The sequence below is a fragment of the Sinohyriopsis cumingii genome, chromosome 6, assembly GCF_028554795.1.
Source record: "Sinohyriopsis cumingii isolate HCF-2022 chromosome 6, ASM2855479v2, whole genome shotgun sequence".
Taxonomy (NCBI): Eukaryota; Metazoa; Mollusca; class Bivalvia; order Unionida; family Unionidae; genus Sinohyriopsis; species Sinohyriopsis cumingii.
Window position 1 is genome coordinate 128,069,363 of NC_142966.1, and position 20,250 is coordinate 128,089,612.

Here is a 20,250-nt window from a genome sequence, read left to right on the forward strand (position 1 = left end):
TCATTATTTGTATTTATTCATTTGGTCATATTCAGTTTTGTACAGTTTGTAGTCTTAAACACAAGACTCATCATGAGGTTTTATTTGTGTACAAAGACATAACAATTTAAATATCACGAAACAATGACACTACGCACATTGCATTTAAAATATGGCTTCCAGAGGCAAACATAAATATTAATCACATGTAGGTCAGTTCCTAATAACGGATAGCCTTTCATTAAACGATTATGGCCTTTGTCCTAACGCCGTATTATTATCTACAGAAGTGACTGTTATAATTTTGTATGGGCCTGTTTATGTTAGGAGTTCACCAACTTGAATGAACCTTTTCCAGAATGGACAGACATAATCCAAGCGGAAGTCTCGCTCAACCTCTCACCTAACCCTGCTGAAACTACAAAAAAAAAAAAAAAAAAAAAAAATGCTAGGTGGAGAAGAATATTACGAGAGTATGTCGATCTAAACTAGGAGAGCATACTCATGAACGAAGTTTCACTGTTAACAAGGTGCTTGGAGTCCACACGATAGTTTGAGTAGAATCGCTTATATGACGTCATTCGAGTAACGTTTTACCACAAAATGTTTAATCTATTTTAGAAATAGTCCATTTGCTTTTTCATCGTGTAATTCTAACATCATACACAACCGTAAATTTTACAGGTAGATTCTTTGAATCACAAGGATTTGGTTTTTCATTTACTTATGTTTTGGCAACCTAACATTTATCTGCAATCAACAAGTGTTAGCGATAAAGATAACTGCATCAAATGCATATAATACAGTTTGTCTGATACAAGGTTAGTAAAATGTAACGTCAAGGAAATGACGTTTTCTCGTAACACGGATGTGGACAATGAGAAAAGAAAATATCAAATGCAGCTTTGTGGCATTGTTGAGAAAAGAACACACAACAGATAGAAAAAGAAAGAAAATAAAGAAAAAATATGAGGCAGTGTTATAACTTAATAGTAACGCTGTACTCTAGTACCACCAATGATATGCGAATGCTGATATGATGTCTGGTTCTTCATGGAAAAGAAACCTTTTTTATTTTAAAAAAGTATAAAGATCCCGAAAATTACCATAACATACATCTGAAATTTATGTGGCAAAATACGAGTTCATTTCTTTAGGGCAACTAACAAATGCGCGTCTGATAAAATAATTAGTAACTTGTGATATTTTTGACGACCAAGTTCCGCTCTAATGTTCTCGATGTTGGCTTTCGTCAAAGCTAAAAGCTTGTAAATTAGTTTTTGATGAAACAAAATATGAAAATTATTGAAATCTGGTCCCTGTAATAGTAAATGTGCTTGGAAATTTTTTATTCTAATATTTGGGGATAATTATGCTATTCTGTTCTTCCTATGCAACTCTATAAATTTACGAGTATTAAATGTGAAAATAAACAACAAAATATGAAGGTGAAATTATCAAAATGACTGCTGTACATACTGCAGCTACTGCTTTACTGAGGGAATATTCAAATCACACACACACACACAATTTTTAAGTAAATTGCAACCCCCTACCCCGTTTTTGCTGGTGATGCAACTTATGGTCACCGAACGCGGATCTCGATATCGAATGACAAACGCTTAAATCTACCTGCTTAGGATTTATCATTTAGCGTTTCATTACAATACCTGTATAGAATTCTTGTCAATTTGCCGTGAACTGAACTTTTTGTTTCAATTTGTAAAATGTTTCCATGCCATTTAACACTATCCCTGACTTAATTTGTATTATCCCAATAAATTATGAAATGATTATTAATATGATTGAACTGTGATAGACCCTGACAATTTTGTATATATTTTCTATTGGGAAGTTAAATTTGTAATTGAAAAATAGTCAGTCGGTTATCAAACGTGGCGATCAATCATAAGCTAGTGTACAAAAATGAAAGAAAGTGACACGTGCCCAAGTTGCTAAAGATTGCACAAGATGAAGAGAATAAAAGGAATGTTTCAGGAGAGATGAAAATATCGAGGTTATTCTTATAAAATATGAGATAAGAACATTGATAAGAAAGCAAGTAGTGTATGGAACAATGTGAGCATCTTCTAACCGAGACGTAAGATGTATTGTGCACCTAAAACTTGCAAAATGTTTCGAATACGTTTTTGTGATAAAGAATTAATAAATACGCTTAAATTTCTATCCTCAAAAATGTGTTGCATGGTTTAATTTCTTGCAGCAATCACTGCATTTTAATGTTTTCTTAAAGTTTTTTATGTTTAAACTTTCTGACGAGCTTTCGTTTTACAAAAGTAATTTCTTGTATTTTCAAAACACCGCATATGACTTTATTTACTAAAAAAAGAAGTTTAAAAGAAAACCATCACATTAAAACGTTCATCTGAATAAAAATGACAACTTTTGTATATATTAAAAACCTTTAAACAGCTTTTGTTTCAAAGTAACTTTTCAAAATAGTTGCGAAAATTCGATTCTAATCTTTAAAGTTCATTTCCTCACTTTCCGTCTGTAACTATTCAAGACAGATTTGGCTGTATCAAGTATCTTTAATGAGAAACAGTAACCATGATTGTCTTTGATAGTCTTTTGTAATTAGTCAGAATAGTATTTAAAGCCATCAACTGTGTGCGTGCGTGCGTATGTGTTTGTATGCTTACTGTAGACAGCATTATAGTCTTCTGTATGTTATAAACTGCATATAAAAACGAGACATATTTCTTCCGAAGAACGGTCAATATTGCACCTTACAATTCTATAATCAATATGACTTGTACTGCACTTAACTCCAAAGGAAAAAAAACTCCCTCATCTCAAGTTTAGTCGTTTCGACCAGTTTTAAGTAATCAGTTTTACAATTACAATTTTACGTCATTATAACTTGATTATGACGTTTCGTGAATTTATCTACAAATGAGGTATTGTTGAGAGTTTAATAACGTGAACGACATGAAATGCTTTTTGCACTGGCATGAGTATATTACAAATGTATTAAACTATTCTACTATAAAACAGTTCCCTAATTGGGCACCATTAGTCACGTGGTAAAATCATCACAGCATCATTTACCCTTGTACTGACCAATTTATTTTCAGAGAAAATAAATGTCCAAATTCTTCTGCGTCACAAAATATTCTGTTTCTGAATAGCACTATATTTCAACGTGTCTGATTACACTTTCGCATGCGAACCAATTTCATTGTCTTCTTCCTGTAACTGCATAAAGAGTTGTCAGAACTTCTTACTGCATAGGGAGAAAAAGACGTTCTACGGTGTATACTGTGGCGGAATAATTTCCTCAGGTCGCAGAGAAAATGAATCCAATTTGAATAGGTTCCAAAAGCATCGCAAATTATAAGAGAGTCTGCACGAGTCTGCAGAAAGAGATGTCAAATGAAGCATGAAATAAATACTTATAAATAATATACAAATAAATAGTCCAATTAACTCATCAGGAATAGTTCCAGTGATACTGCACCATGTAATCCGCTTTCTCTGAAATCACCACAAATTGCGTAGATTAGATCTTGAAATGGCATCACAAAATGTTGAAACAGATCTGTAACGAAGCCAATATCAGCCGGAGAGAGCTGACAAGAGTGAAAGCATAAACCAGCGCTAAGGGAGCGCAAGTTTTGTTCATCTATCAACTAATGCAGTTTGTTTGTTGTGATTTGCTAAACTCCTTTAGACACCTTTTATAATATTTTTTCAAATCCTTTAATTTCAAGCTAAAGAATTTTTGCCTCTTTATTCGACACCATTTTTTGTATGTTCTGCATTTATTCTTCTTTCCTTCTTTTTCCTGTCCCTCACTAATCTCTTCTTTGTGATTCTTGTTTTTTCTACGCCGATGGTTTCTTTTCTTTGTTTTATGCCTTGTCCGTTTATCGCATCTGTCTTTTGCACAACATGGCAACTTGTCATCTTCCTGAATTTCTGCAGTTTGAGCTGGATCACTGTTGTTTACTTCAACTTTGAAAAACATGGACCCTTTTTGATCCTTCCTAGAAACATTTCCACATCTTATGGAGTCATCTCTATTTATTGCTACGTACCATTTCGAACTGTTAAATTCTCTATAAAATAGATTGGAGTTATTTTGTTTTGCAAATTCTTCCACAAATTTACAATCATCCTTTAGAATTTTCTGTAAAGAAAAAAAGAACAAAAACTAGATTAGTTAAGAATATTATTTATATCTTTCATTCTAAATCGGTACTAATATTAATGTTGGGTTACAGTAGTTTGTTTATTTTGTGGGGTTTATTGCCATTTTTCAGCATACGATTGGCTATAAATAGTGGCAAGAATATTTGCGAAGAAAGAACAAAACAAGTACTACCGACCTACGGTAAGATGCTGGCAAGGTTTCTCACATACCCAAGTTAGTCGAGTCGAGACTCAAACTCACGCAGTTTGAGGTGTGTGTGTGTGTGTGATATCTGTGAAGGCAAGTACCACGGATTTGACACCTAATACCTCGTATATAATAAGTTACCTAAAAACCATCATGCCAATATGTATGTCCTGAATCAATATATATAATGCTCCTATCGCATCCTATTCTCAGTTTGTAAGCGGATTTCTAAACTATTTCTTTCTCTCAGTATTTAATTCCTCCAAACGAGTACTCGGAATGCACCATTGTGCCCAATTTCGATCCCTAAGTTGTATGTAGTGGTTGAAAATCAACTGACGGTGATCTCAAAAGAAAGAAAACTATGTTTATAGGGAACTCTCCACGAAAAGAACAACTGAATTCATTTTACAACTTCCTGTGGGAGATTGGTCTATGCATGATAGCAAGAGGTTCCTACTGGTGCACAAAACTTTTTATGTAATTGAAGAAATAGCAAACCACGAGGAAAGGTTTATATATCTGCATTCATCATCTCGCCTGCATTAAAAGTATACCCTTCCCTACCAACACCCTTTTACGCCAACATTTGGCCAATGCGTGAAAACAGGTGCGAAAACATGTATAAATCACTGCTGCAAAACAACAGTGTCATCCATAATATCAAAGTTGTCGACTAATGACGGACAGACGGACGCACGACATTAATGAGGCTCTAGCTTTACGGAATCCTTAAATCCAGACAAGTAAAGAAAACAGAGACCGATGAAAGCTAAGGAAAATTTAACAATGAACTGCACACAAAATTAGGAAGGTAAATACTTCCAAATAAATGTAACTGCAGCTGGAGAGAGAGAGAGAGAGAGAGAGAGAGAGAGAGAGAGAGAGAGAGAGTAAATGTAAGACTTACACTCGGATACAAAACACTTTCATTGTTCATACACAGGAAATTCCCAGTCACATTTCCTCGAATTACTACTTTGTTCTCTACCTCGTGCCGCTTTGATAATCCATCCAATTCTAATATGGGTTGTGACGAGAAAGTGATGTTGACTTTACTAATATTAAGCATGTAAGTAATGATGGTCAAGATACCTGTAACAAAAGAAAACAGAAAAGTACAGAAATATAAACTTGAAATATGAAAACATGCCTCGTATGTATGTTTAAACGATAATGATATTTTTCGATTAATGATCGCTACACGTACAATAAAAAATTTATCCCCGATATATTTGAGGAATAAATTAATAAACTCGCTTTTTTGCGTTATGATACGATGACCTGTCCTGAACACGAAAAACCTATTTTATTGTCCTGTAAGATGTTGGCATTAGTTCCTTATTGATAGGAAGGTATAAAGGCGGTTTTGTCAGATGTAATCTTCTGCCCTGTGTGTGATAGTCCAGTCATTTGACTCGACAATCGCCGTAAACTTTAGTATTGATTTGCATTTTTTATTCTCTCACCATTGCAACAATTTGTACACATTTTTTATTCTCTCACCATTGCAGCAATTTGTACACATTTTTTATTCTCTCACCATTGCATCAATTTGTACACATTTTTAATCAGTTAAAAATAATTCGACGTGAAGGTCTTTTTGCTCTGTATATGCTGGTAAGCGGGGTCTATTTTCTGTATATGCTGGTAAGCGGGGTCTATTTTCTGTATGCCATCTTCAGCGTTAGTAAGTGCTATAATCCTAGACCAACCTTCATGGTGTGCGATAGTCGGCATGCGTTCGTACGCATCCCAGTCTCTTTCTGCATTGTAAATAAGCATATATTGTGCACAATACGTATAACAATTTAGATGTAATCGTAACTTGTATGGTGTTAAACATTTCGGGAGAAGAATAGGTATCATTTAGGTTTAAGAACGGCTATCGAAGATTGCTAACATTATCGACCAAAGTGCATGAATTGTGTAGCTTGTTTATTACACGCCGCCGATTTGTAAATATCTCAAGGTTATGAGAAAAACTACAAAGTAGTGTGAGATATCTAGAAGGAAACTATCGGAGTGCATCATCCTTTGAAACAAAAGGCCTGTGACTCAAATGACACTGAATACTTTTAACCTCCAGCTAATACTAATCTGATGAAAAGCGTGGAAAGATTTAATGTAGTGTCTTGCATAGGAGAGAGGAATACACGGTTCGTTTAAATATTCCGTATACACAGTAGATTTCAATAAATTATTCATCAATAATATCCCTACAAAATCTTTAGAACTGGAAAAGAAAATCAATATCACAATAACTGATATATATATATATATATATATATATATATATATATATATATATATATATATATATATATATATATATAAGCGTGTCTGTGTACCATAGGGAGTAACATTTACGTGCCTTATTAATCTATGTGTAACAACAGAGCTACAAGATTTATGTATATAGTACAATTACAGTCGATCTTGATCAAGATGTACACAAGGAGTACATATTACAGGCTATCTTGATCAAGGTCCTTGCTGTTTCTCATGGAGAAAGTTATGTGTCTCGAACATCTGGCGGTTCTGAAATTAGTGAGAGAGAGAGAGAGAGAGAGAGAGAGAGAGAGAGTGAGTTTTCGTCTATATTTCTCTAACTCTGTCTCTTAAGATACTAATGCAAATTAATAGCTCAGACTTAGAAATATTGTATAACGGTCCACCTAATATTATAGAATTCTTTGTTGAACGGATGTGTGGATGTGTTTTGGTGTCTGCTGCTAATAAAATGGGAGATATTTATATAGTACACGTCACGCGCTCGCGTGCATAATCGACTGCATGACAGTTTGGATATCTGAATGTCATGCTGCACAATTTAAGAAAATGCGTACATATTTATTTTCGTATAATTTATGAAGTTAAAAATATAAGTGCACGTAATACAAACAACTATATTTGGCATATCTTCACATTTTTCGATGTAAACATTACAAGAGACGATTATACACCTTTACATGAACAGGTACTTGAGGATTTAGTAACATGGTAGAAATATATTTAGATTTATTACGGACATGTACGTTTATCTGTTATCGTCGTTTCTATCTGAGCACGTGTTTGCGTTGTTTAGCAGGCAAAAAAGGGAGTTACAATTATTATACCACTGGCGATGTCCCTTATGTAGGCTATTTACTTAGAAATCACATTCCCCAACGTCTTTTTATGCTATTTATACCTTAACACGTATGTATGTATGTATGTATGTATGTATGTATGTATGTATTATCTATGTATAATCCATTAACACACACACACTTCATTAGTGTTATTATTATAATAATAGTCAGTATTTTACATGAACTGGCTAGAACTAAAACCACCAGGTTCTACTGGCGTCTGTTTGACATCGGCAGTCTTTACTTGGTCTGATGCATTTTAATTATTGGAAAGGATTAGTGGTTAAAATGACAAATGTCTTCGTAATGAGATTACTATTGTAGTGTTGCGTTAAACGTTTGGATTTCGGTGTTGTTATTCTTTGAACTATTACCAAGTGTGCCATTTGTTAAATTGTATTCGTTCATTACAAGCGCGCGAATTAAGGACTAAACTCGACAACATGGCGACTCTTCCAAGCAACCTTTCCTGATCAAACAATCAGGGTCTATATGACTGCGAATAGTGCACAATGCATTTATATCTGCAGTTCCTACCTGAAAAATGATTAAGTAAGCGGCAAGTACGTTTCGTCTTAATGGAATCGTCAATTGGTCCCGCTCGATCGACTAATTATCTTTTAAAGACATGAATTGGATTAATCAACATTCCGACTGTAACCCTTGCGCTTACCACCTGTCTGAAATTTTTGAACACCAATTTGCTTGGATTGTCAATGCTATTATAATGGTTATACAGGTATCAGTAATGTCGACAGAATAACTATCTATAGAAAAATACAAAATATTCTAATAAAATAAGCTTATTTAATTTAACATTCCAAATGTTTATATATATATATATATATATATATATATATATATATATATATATATATATATATATGTGTGTGTGTGTGTGTGTGTGTGTGTGTGTGCCGCTAAACATCACCCAGGCTGTATTCTTCGGATAATCTATGTTACAAGGATGTAACCACCAATACTTAGGCGAGTGAATATTGTAAGATATTGCTCGGGTCAATGTGATGCATCAATGCCTGCACGAAATTCAATTATAATTTTAATATTTAGTTTTGGAGCTAGGTAGATTTATAAGAACTCGTAAGATAACATGGTCTTTTTTCACAAATTAAATAATCTAGTCAAATGACACACTTGAAGAATGTTTTTTGGATCAGATTGCGATTTGTAAAAAAATGCAATCATTTTGGCGTACAGAGAGAGAGAGAGAGATTTCATATATTAATATCATAATGCTATTTTTGTGCTGTTGTTGCAATCCTACATGCTCTGCTTCATCTCAACAAGTAAAGGTACGGACTTGAAATTTTTTGTACAAGCCTGTTTTACGAAAGATACAAAAATTTATTGTTCCAGACACATTAGTGAATAGAAAGGCTACCACACGCCGTTTGGTAAGAAACGCACTGTCGAATGTATCAGTTTGTAAAGAGAAGCAGGTTTAGAATAACCTCACAGGTGGACTCGACGTTTGTTGTCATTGTAAGACTGCGGAACAAAGGCGAATTTAGGAGTCAGACCGTGGAGCAAGCTAAAGGCTGGTCGTTCATACTATATCGGGACAGGTATGTAACAGGTAAAATATTGCCCAAACAGGTAGATATATCTAACAAAGGTGAAACATCACCTTTTACAAAGCGTCCTACAAATCATGCCCCCAAAACCCACACATAAAAAAAAAAAAAAAAAAAAACAAGAAAAACACGTTAAAGAGACGAAACTGGTTGAGAAAAAAATATAGATTAAAATATCTATAATCCTGGCATTACAATGATAAAATCTGTGATATTATATTGCAGCACTAACTGATATCAGTTAAATAATATATGTCTGGGCATGACTATATCAGACACTTGCACTTAGGCACAGGGTAATGAGATAGAAAGACAACTACTAACGGTGATACCTACTGAAACTCTTTAACACCTTAATACGGATCAGAGATATAAAATAAATAAGATTTATTTTCTGTAGTTTCCTTGTGTGTAATATGGATTATCCTAAAGATACGCAAACGAGAGAGAGAGAGAGAGAGAGAGAGAGAGAGAGAGAGCGAGGACATTTTTTTTTTCGGAAAGAATCTAATGTGGAGCCACAGTAATGTAAAATTTTGCTTTGAATATTTATCTACCCTCATTTAGTTAAACGATCTACATTCTGTACCTTACGGCTACATATTTTTACCAAGGTTCATCAAGATAGGCGAGTTTTGGCCAATGTATTTATTACAGGTAGGAATATATTCGGTACTAAATCGTTTTTACAGAATAACTTACATACATACATAAAGTGTTTGTGAAATACAAAATAACGCAGAGAAGGAGCTTATTTTAAAATTTGAGAGAGAGAGAGAGAGAGTGAGTGGTGGTAGTTAATCTGTGGTCCACCAGCTGGCATGTTGGTATCATGTGCACAGTTCTCGCGTATAAAACAAAGAACTCTTCGAAAGAGCATTCTTGTATACATGTATGTAAACTAAGTAGATTTTGATAGTATTTAAAAAATAATAATCATGAGTGATTATAAATAGCCATTTCTTTGTCATCAAAGCACTGAGATTCTGAAAGACCGAGTTTATCAAATCATTACCATCGTACCCGAAGGCACTATACAGATTTTTCTCTCTTACTAATACACGTATACACAGACACACAGATGTAGGCCTCGCAGCTGTACCTAGATATGTCACTATGTGCAAAGATCAGCTTCAAAGAAATGATATCTGATAGCGGGAACATGTAGTCTCAGCAGTCGTTCTGATGCCCAAGTGGTGGCCTGTTCAGCGATAAGTGTACGAGGATACAAAGCGGATCCATACAGTTTATTATGCATAATTTACCCTTGTAAAAGATGGAATGGGGGCGCGAAACGGACAATTTTACGGAAAATGTGCGAAGTTTTAGAAAGTCATCAAACAAGTAATTACGAATACATGTAAACGTTTCACAAAGAATATGGCCTGATCATTTGTCGATGGGGATTCATGTTTTGTCGCATAAAAATACGGAGATGTAAAAACTAATTAAAACAATATGGAAACGACGTTGACATGTTCAAAAGTCTATATCATAGGTGACAGAAAAGAGTGTACCGTCTCGGACTATGTCGTCTGTTAGAATACTTTGTCATGCACCCACCCAATAAACAAACAAAAACAAAACAACTCCCACAAAAAATAAAACAATCTCTCCACCCCAAACCCCACTACTACCACAAAACGATGGCACTGGAAACAATTATTAAAACAATCTGAGCACTCTAGGAACCCTAATTTACCAATGTACATTTATCCTTGAAATATCTATTTAAAAAAAATGCATTTTCTGTCTTTTTAAATGTCATTCTTTTTTATATAAGAGAACTGAAAATAGCGTCGAACACTTGACAGAAAACTAGTAAATAGGATCGTACACATGCCTAAATACCAGTAAAGGAAATTAACCTTTTAAAAAAATGAAAGTTCTAAGAAGTATATATTGTAATGGATTAAAATGGGCACACAAGTAACATAATTAAATTTAACAGAGAGAGAGAGAGAGAGAGAGAGAGAGAGAGAGAATCTTCGAAAAAAGAAAACCTCCGGGCTTACCGTATTTTGTGCGTTTGGTGCTACTTCTGACTGCAGTTTCGTGCATTTCCAAAAATCGGTTGTTCATATTGTGCAGACGAAAATATCTTTCCTCGTCTATTTTGTAAAAATGACCGGGAAGGGGGTTATTCCACTGTGATGCTGGTGCCACTGGTGTTAAATTGGGAATTGCCGATGCACTGTTAGGAGCGAGGCTCATGTCTTATTGGGCCCACATGGGGCTAAATACCAGGGGGGTCCCGGTGAACATTCAAAGACCGAAACTTTTTCAAATTTTGGTGAAAACAATGATATAAAATCCAAGAAAATGGTAGATCCTGAAAAACTGATAGTTTCTTAAAATCAAAAATTATTTCCAAATTCCTCGAACGGATATGCTATTTAATATCGAACTCAGCGTATCACATAGTGGTCCAGCAAACAATTTAATCGAAGCACATCAGAGCAAGAAGCTAAAATCTCCGACGTAAAAAAATGCTGTGTGCCAACTCCACTGGTATTCCAACCTGCTGAAAGCGACATGTGTAAAATATCTGTGCGAATGCTTCCGTTTAAATAGTTGACCTGTAACGGGCGAGTGGAACTCCACACTGATGTGACACGTGCGCTCAAAGAGTGTTTAATCCTTAATTGACTTTTCAATATCCAGTGTGCTTTAACGTTACTTTACGAGATGACATCCATCCCTGTCTCTGAAATAAAGATTGAATACCAGTGACTAAAACGTCAAGTCTGACTGACACTGAGACGCACAGACAACATACGTGCCGATCAGTATATTGATATTGCAGATGCAAACACGTCAAAATCCAATATAAAACTTTACAATATAAGAAAACTGTCTAATTCAATAAAACGATTCAAATTTTACATGTGGACGATTTGTCCCAACATTATATTCTAAAATGTATCGCCGAGGGGAAAACAAAACAATGAAGTGAATTTTCCCGCAAATTCATTCCTTAATTAAATCATTCATGCATTCATAATTTTTTCCCCACTGAAAATATGTAATTTTAAACAGTCAATGCTAATTGTGTATAACTTAAACCAAAAGGGAAAAAAAAGAGAGAAAATACTATGTATATTTCATGAATTGTGAAAAGCAAACGATGTAGCATGTATACATAAAAATGTAAAACCGGTATCGAAATTAAAACAGAGTGCATAGATTAGGACTGTGGAGTGTATACCGGTAACAGGTACTATGTAAATGCAGTAGTTTACTGAACTAAGTATGAGACCTGTCGACAAAGCTATTTGTAAAAGGTACTTGCCTGAGCACAATAATTGACAAAGTTCAATAAAAAGGAGTATGGCAGTCAAACACCATGTCTTTGTTAAAATAAGCGACTTGTTCCCTGTTGCACACCAATATGCAATTTTTACTTTATAATGAAATTTAGAAAAAAAAATACTTTTGTTGTCGAACAAAATCCAAAGAATTGCAACGACTAAAATTGTAGTGAAAATAAATATAAAATGACGCAAAACTAGTGACGCTTTCGTTTTGAATGAAATTCAGTAAGTATAAGTTGTAATTACCTGTTCTTGTAAATTAACTAATTATTCCCATAATCATTTTAAAAATCACTAAATATTCCGTGAAGTGCTCCTCCAAGGCTAGTCTTTAGTTACAAAGTCTTGTCCGTCTTTTTAATAAGGCTTCCTCGTTTGCCTTCCTACTCTCTGAGTTACTTATATATCCGCTTTGTGCGAAGTACTGATCCATAATAGAAGATCGGGCTGTGCTGGCCTTCCTAAATGTTTTGTCTATCGTCATTTGATAGATGGGTTCAGACTTGTTACTTTGCGCGCATGCGCGTAGGAGCATTTTGTGGTTTTAAGATGGCGACATCCTTGTTTCAGAGGATATCTATGCTATATCGCAATTCGGTGTCGAATATTAGACATTTTCACTCGATTAGAGTGAAAGGTCATGCTAGTATAAAAGGAATATTTATAGGAGTACCTTGTGTATGCGCTTTTATTTGGCATTCATGGCAGATATTTAAGAAAAAGCGAGAGTTGATTCCAAAGATACACGCAGCTCAAGTGTCAGGCGAAGAGGTATTTAGATTTTAATGAGAATTTTTGATAAAATCACAAGAGCTTTTGCCTAAATTATTTAATGTCTTCATTTCTTAAGACTGGTTTGATTAATTAGTTCTGATTTTGTGCGGCATCTCTCATCGATGAACATCTCAGAAAGCGTTTGCATTTGAAAAGATCGTTTTGTAAACAAACATGATGCAGTACTGTATAAAGGGATGGTCCATACAAAGACATATATTGGGTATGTTTTCGTGTAAATGACTACACTGAGCTAAAATAAAGTATACGAAATTTGTACAAATTATGCATAGGTTTTAGCACCCAGACGTGTTCATCTCTAATGACATCCATGAAACTGATACAGAACGAGTTATAAGTCCAAGGGAAATAACTACTACGTGACTGTCGCGGTTGAGCTCAGTTTAGTATGTTGATTATTAGAGCAGCAAATGGAAAAATGACATGAATAATTTTGCTTTAAAAGGCAAGATTCAGTTAATTATTGATGTAACTTTTTAATTACTTGTACACAGATTGAGTAATTCACAGATTTTCAGTAATATTTAATTGACAAGTTGCATACAAATTGCAGTTACCCCCCCCCCATCAGCACCTCTTTCTAAAAGTTGTTCCGTCTTTTAATATGTTTGTTTAGTATTTTAGTATTTAATAAATATGAGTTTCCATGCTAATACGGTTGCATCATATGTGGATAAGAGAAAGAAATGTGCAGTGAGGGCTCTTGGAGAAAATGCATGAAATTCGCAAAGGATGCACACTTAATGCAATGGCTCCTTGTGAGGTTCCTCATTTTATTCTAGGATGCTCCTCCATTTGGCATGTTTATCAGCTGAGACCTACCTGTGAAATATTTAAAGACTAGACTTAAGTAAACAGATACTGAGCCAATGTGACTAATTAACAGTTATAGTTTGTACCATTCAGCATTGTAAATGATGTATGTGCATGTAGCTCGGTGAATTTTTATTTCAATTTCATTAAATGTATGTAAACTTATTTTGTTTGTTCTTTCAAATGATTTCAAACCATTTGTATTAACAAAAAGCTTAACCCTTGCCACTTATTGCATGCTGAAACATTGTGGTCTGTTTACATAGAATTCTTCATTGCCACCATAATGTGCAGAAGAGTCGATTTTTTATTAAGGATTGATCTGCTTTCATATTTGGTCATAATGTTATTGCATCCCTTTGATTTCCTTGCATTGTCAAAAATAGACTCTTCGAAAACTCTGGATGGTCATGATGGATGATCATAGCGGATTATATGTGCACAGATTGGTCTTTTTCAGCATGTATGGAATGAATGTTGTTGTCATGTATATCATTATAAACTATGTTTACATCATGATGTGCGAAACAAAATCAGCAATTTTAACTACATTTTGAGAGACTTAAATGAAAATTTGGTGAGAAACAGATCCAGATACCGTTTGTGCTGATGTGTATAATGAACTTTAATCCTTATCAATGTAATTATCTTGTGGAAAGGACTGCCCTTGTGATGTATCATTAGACTTAATTGTGTAATGCATTTGTGCAGCAAATAAACTGCACACTATTTTGTTGTAATGGTGTTTCAGTTATACTGGTGATGATGCATATATAAAACATAAAAGTTATCAAAGCTTTTTCAAATTTTGATTTGGACAATTTTCCCAAATCATTGATTATTCATATTAATAATAACTGCTACTTGAATAAATAAACACTTTTTAAAAGTGCAAGAAAGTAAATGGGTTAGCAAAAGGGTTTTTTATTTTTTAGGAAACAGACTTGTGATGAAAATGACATTAAGAGCAATTAAAAGTTGGAAAGAATAAACACAAGTGAAGACATCGAAGAGAACTCAGACTCTGAATTTGTATAATACAGACTCCATCTTGACTACAGTGAATAATGCTGACCAAAATGGTGGCGGAATCATGAGCAGTGTTTCCCATCACTATCATTTGCGCCTCAGAGACCCCCATATTTTTAATTTGACCTCCAGCTTTAATACTAAAGTTTGTTTTTTACTCAATCTGACCCCCAGTTTTTGACACCAAGGAGATTTTTTTGACTGTCAGTCTTACACCCCTAGGGGATACACTGATGAGTGTGGGAAATTAGAGACATGACTGGTAGAATTAGTTTTGATGGTTGAAAATTGTTGGAATCAGATGGTATATTAAAATCAATTTGTGGCTAGTGTAAGATGGCTAGAGAGCAAAATCCTTTCACATGAGATGGAAATAATAACTTGAAGCTTTCACGCATTTAGTTGTCGCAAATTTTAACCTAGATCATGGAATTGTTGCAGATCATTGCAGTGTTACATATAGAAAGACGGACAATCCTGTATGATATAGAGAAAACTGGAGAAATTGGTTGGAAAAATGATAATTGCAAAGCAGCACAATTCCATACAGGTAAACATTGAATAAATTAATCAGAATAATGGATGATTGTCCTGTCTTTGAAGACTTTGATGAAAAGGATGCCATACATTTTTTAAGTCAAAGAACAGGAAAAACTAATGAATCAAACTCACTTAAAACATGTGTTTGCAGATGGTAGAGTCCAATATGATGTAAAGTAATTTGGACAATTACTGGTAAATAGTTTTTTCTCAAATGGAATCTTATGAGGCTAAGAATAGAATCTAGATATAGAATAAAATAGCGATCACATCTTTTTTCCTTTTAATTTTTCCTTTTGAAAGTGAGGGATTTGTGCATTTATACTGGGGACTCCTGAATTCCATGAGTGAAGGGTTCAGGACACCTCATCCTGAAATTCTGCTGAGAGCTCTGGCAGTTCGGGGTTCTTCATAGGATTTTGAAAGTTGCAATCCAGGACACCTACCTTACATTCCCGGCCTTAAAACTAAGAGTGACAATAACAATAATATTTTTCTCCACGCATTAATTTAGAACATTATGTGTGTATTGTTCTTTTAGAACATTGTGTGTATTGTTGTTTTAGAACATTATGTGTGTGTATTGTTGTTCTAGAACATTATGTGTGTATTGTTGTTTCAGCAAGACCAATACATTTTGCAAGCTTCTGGAAGAAGAAACAAATAATTGTAGACAGTTAACGTTTTTCTTAAACACATTCGTAAAAACATTTGTCCACAGAAGGTTTATGATCAAAATCCTGAAGTTCTGGATCTGGTATTCCTTGGGTTGCATTTGAATTTTTCCTTCCAGTCATGTAAGATTCATGCTGATCTGCAGCCTTGAATTTTAATATAGGATTAAGTGAAGGACTTTACGTTAAGTTGTGATTGATTAGGTCAAAATTACACATTGATAAATACCCAACCATGATCATTTAATCCTTATAATTCCAATTTAATTCCTTTCTAACATGAAATAAGCTAATTTAATCAACAAAACATTCACTTTTATGTAGATCAAAAAAGAAATCTCATTAGGATACATAGCCTGATCTTTGCTGATTCGTCGATCCTTTATACAGTACAGTGGGGTAGAATCTCATTGCGGGTCATGCCAGTGATATATTGTTTTAATCATTATTTTAATATGTAGAAAATGGTTGTTGTGGTTAAACCAGGATGTTTTTATTAGGGTATAATGGGCTGATATAGACAGTGTTTCCCGTTACGCACATTTGTACATCAGGGACACACGCTGTAGAAAATTGACGCACACATTTTTTTGATGCAAAGGATTCGCACAATGCGATCAGGATTTATTAATATCCAATGCATTGGACAAGGGTGGCATTGTGTAAACTTCAAGCATATGCATTGACTGGTTCCCTGCTTTGTTTACTGCCTGCATTGCACTCCTCTATTCGTAAAGCGAAGTGCAATGCAGGGTACATACGAAATAAGGAACCAGACTGGCACAGTGTTATGACAGATTAGTTTCCCCTACGCTTGCAAGCTCTCTCGTGATTTCCATCGAGCTCAGCAAAATGTCGTCCTTATGTTTAACATCAGTGCTTGTTGCACTAGAAATTGACCTCCAGGTTAAAACGTTGTGCACTAAGAATCATTAGCAAAGAAGTGAAAGAAGCAGAACACAAAAGATTAACTGTGAATCGAACTTTAATGAAAAGGGGAGAAAATAATTCCCTTGACTGGAATACGGCACATCCATTACGATTACATGTGTGACTTATGATCGCATCATTGCGAGGACTGCAAAAGTGAATAATCCTTTAGCAACAGGGTTTAAGAATTTTAAAAAATCTGCCTTTATTCGCCACAAGATATCTGGAGAACACATTATAACCCAAGAATTCTTTCACAATAAAGCAATCAGTAAATTTGCTGAGAAAAGTGCTTTCATTTGGATTATAAAGTCAGGGGGTCAATGCAGATTTTGTTGGTTTTTAACTTTGCTGCAATAAAATAGAGATCTTAAAGTTCAAGTGTAACTTATTAGAAACAAGATGAATCATTAGCCTCCTTGATTTTTGGATAAATTTGTTCTAAGACGAAGTACAATGAAACTGATGATAGTACACATTTTATGACAGGCAGTAAATTAACTGCCATCTGGTTACAAAAGATTTATTAGGCTTTTTATATTGGCTTATATGTAATGTGTTGGTCTATAATATTGCTTCAAAAAAATGATAAGGAGACTGTTAAAAGTACGACTTTAAAAGAAAAATGAACTAATAAAATGATTCTTTGAATGGACAATGCATTTGTTTGTTAATTGTGCATGTTGGTTTATTTGTATGTTTAGAGAGTGAGAGAGAGAGTATGCTGCGCAAGTTGCATTATCCTATTTCAAGCTAAACAAAATACGAGTCAGAGGAACATTTGTCAGTACATTTTTGACCCCCACATTTTTTATTTGACCCCCAGTTCTGACACCAATGTTTTTTTTTACCCTCAGTTTTACCTCTCTGGGGGATACACTGATAGATACATAAAACTTCACATCAAATGACATGGAAACAGGGTATGAAAAGTAGTTCACAGAATTTATCGATGTGTAAAAATTCCAGGTCAGTATTACATGACCATTTACATCCAATCAAATTGCAGAAAACGCATTCAATTCATAAAAATTGGAATTATACCGAAGTATTTTTGTAAAGTTGCTATAAGAAAAGTACATATATGATAATCACTCAAAAATGAAGGTATACATGTACATGACATTTAAAAACAGCTGATTGTATGGTGATTTATGATCATTAATACGCCAGTTCATTTTCTTCCAACAAAAAAAAAAGAAAGTTTCAGAATCTTGGACTATTTGTCTGAATAGAGTATATGAGAAAATGCATGTGTTCCAAACAGGGTGTAAGGATTTATAATATGATGGATTAAAAACGCTGAGTAATGCTTAAGGTGGCCAATTGGTCTAAAGCACACGCCTGCCATTTCACCTCTGTGGGTTGAGTCACAGGGCTAGCCAGTGTGGGTTTGTGTGAAAGATGCCAGTAGCTTCCCATGGCTTGGTGTTTATGATGGGTTTTCTGGGGTTATTCCTTCACCAGTTATACTGGTTGCTATATATAGACTATCTTGTGCTGAGAAATGGTGTTAAACTCCCAAACTTTTGATTAAAATGATTATTAGGCACTAACAGTTGATTAACAAGGTGTCTTAATCTTCTTTTTAAGATCTACCTTATGCAGCTTCATTTAATTCTATTATAATTGCTTGAACTTCATTTGAAAGCACACATACTACATGATTGATAATCGCTCTGTATAAATGGATTTAAAAAATAGAGTTTTGCTGATAAAAATACTTAAATCATGAGTTTTTATGTGTGTACTTTTACATGGACTTTGGCAGGCTTGAGAACCCTGTTATACAACTCTTTTCTTTTGCAGAAGACATTAATGTTGAAAATAGGTTATGACAGTGGGTGACAGGTACAGAAGTACAGGTCCACTTTTATTACCTTTACAAGGTGAAATAAGAAGAAAACTTGTTTGTCTTTACTAGAATGCAGCCTATCAACCTTCAGAGAGTAATAATTTGTTCTGGATTCACCGAGAACTGCATGGATTTTCACACACTTTGCCATGATTCATGTGTAAACTTTTGATGGGAATGTTGTAAATTGAAATCTAACTGCTGACCTTGGTGCATAATCATTAAATAATCGAGGGGAAGCATTAAAATAATGTTCTGATTTTCCATTGGTCTCAAAACAAAAACAAAGTCATAACAACACTTGATATTTTACTCGGAATACAAAAGCATTCAGTTCCAAAAAAAGGGAGTGAGTGAATATGTCCTCTTGAAAAATGTGAAGTCAGTTCTGCTGTCTCTGCACATATAGTCAAAATGACAGAAACTTGGATGACTATTTCGTTTGCATAACCCACCAGTGTGGACCCTGCTAAGAGAGAGCTTCATTGAGTTGCATTTTATTTTTACATGCATTAAATTTTATTCAAATTTTGACCTGAATTGAAAGTGGAACTTGGGCTACTTGCTATTAACAATATTAAATTTGTTCCTTAAAAAAATACATTGATTTAAAGCAAGTTTCACGTGTTTCTGTTTAGAATACTGTCCTAAAATAAGATACACACAAAGACATTGAAGTTTAGGTTTGCAGGGAAAAGACTGAATGAAATTCACCTGAGCTGGCAGGATTAAACAAGTTATTGAAACAATTGGAACAATGTTGTACATTATTGTGATTGACCAATGTTGAATTTATTTTTCTGTATATCAGTGCAAATATTTTGACTAGGAAAGGTTCAGAGTGATTCTTTGAAAGAATTATTATATGGATACTACAGAGTCATCATTGTGCTTTAAAAAATCCAAAGATTTCTTGAAAGGTCTTTTCTGACAATTGACAGTATCTAGTTCATACATGGGAGGAGTAAATACAACAGATAGCATTATTCTGCAAAGTACAACAGATAGCATTATTCTGCAAAGTTTAAATAAAATTTTATACAAAAACTTACCTGGCAAATTTTCTTTCTGTCATGGACAGAATCTCCTTGACTCAAATAAATAAAAGAAAAACCATGCATTTCATTCATGTGATAGGACATCTTACTAAAGAATTTTATTCGTTCATACATGGACTTGAGCACCTGATCACTGCTTACTTCTTTCATTCATAAAACAACTCCATATCA

General features: G+C 34.3%; 2 protein-coding genes across 6 annotated transcripts in view; one reads left to right on the forward strand and one right to left on the reverse strand.

The window, feature by feature from the left end:
- The window catches only part of LOC149797925 (uncharacterized), a 47,164-nt gene continuing 26,914 nt past the window's right edge, over positions 1-20,250 (reverse strand). Inside the window, exons 1-4 of one of the 2 annotated variants that reach the window (XM_089962981.1) lie at positions 12,632-12,793; positions 11,087-11,778; positions 5,253-5,437; positions 1-4,132 (exon numbers count right to left, since the gene is read on the reverse strand). In XM_089962981.1, the coding sequence (XP_089819107.1) occupies positions 3,629-4,132; positions 5,253-5,437; positions 11,087-11,285 (888 nt within the window). In that variant the 5' untranslated portion in view covers positions 11,286-11,778; positions 12,632-12,793 and the 3' untranslated portion in view covers positions 1-3,628. Of the gene's footprint in view, positions 4,133-5,252; positions 5,438-11,086; positions 11,779-12,631; positions 12,794-20,250 lie in introns of those variants that run through there. The other variant, XM_089962982.1, reaches the window with a different exon arrangement.
- The window catches only part of LOC149797926 (calcium uptake protein 3, mitochondrial-like), a 236,337-nt gene continuing 228,988 nt past the window's right edge, over positions 12,902-20,250 (forward strand). For all 4 annotated transcript variants that reach the window (XM_089962976.1, XM_089962977.1, XM_089962978.1 and 1 more), the window contains exon 1: positions 12,902-13,156. In XM_089962976.1, the coding sequence (XP_089819102.1) occupies positions 12,905-13,156 (252 nt within the window). In that variant the 5' untranslated portion in view covers positions 12,902-12,904. The remainder of the gene's footprint in view (positions 13,157-20,250) is intronic.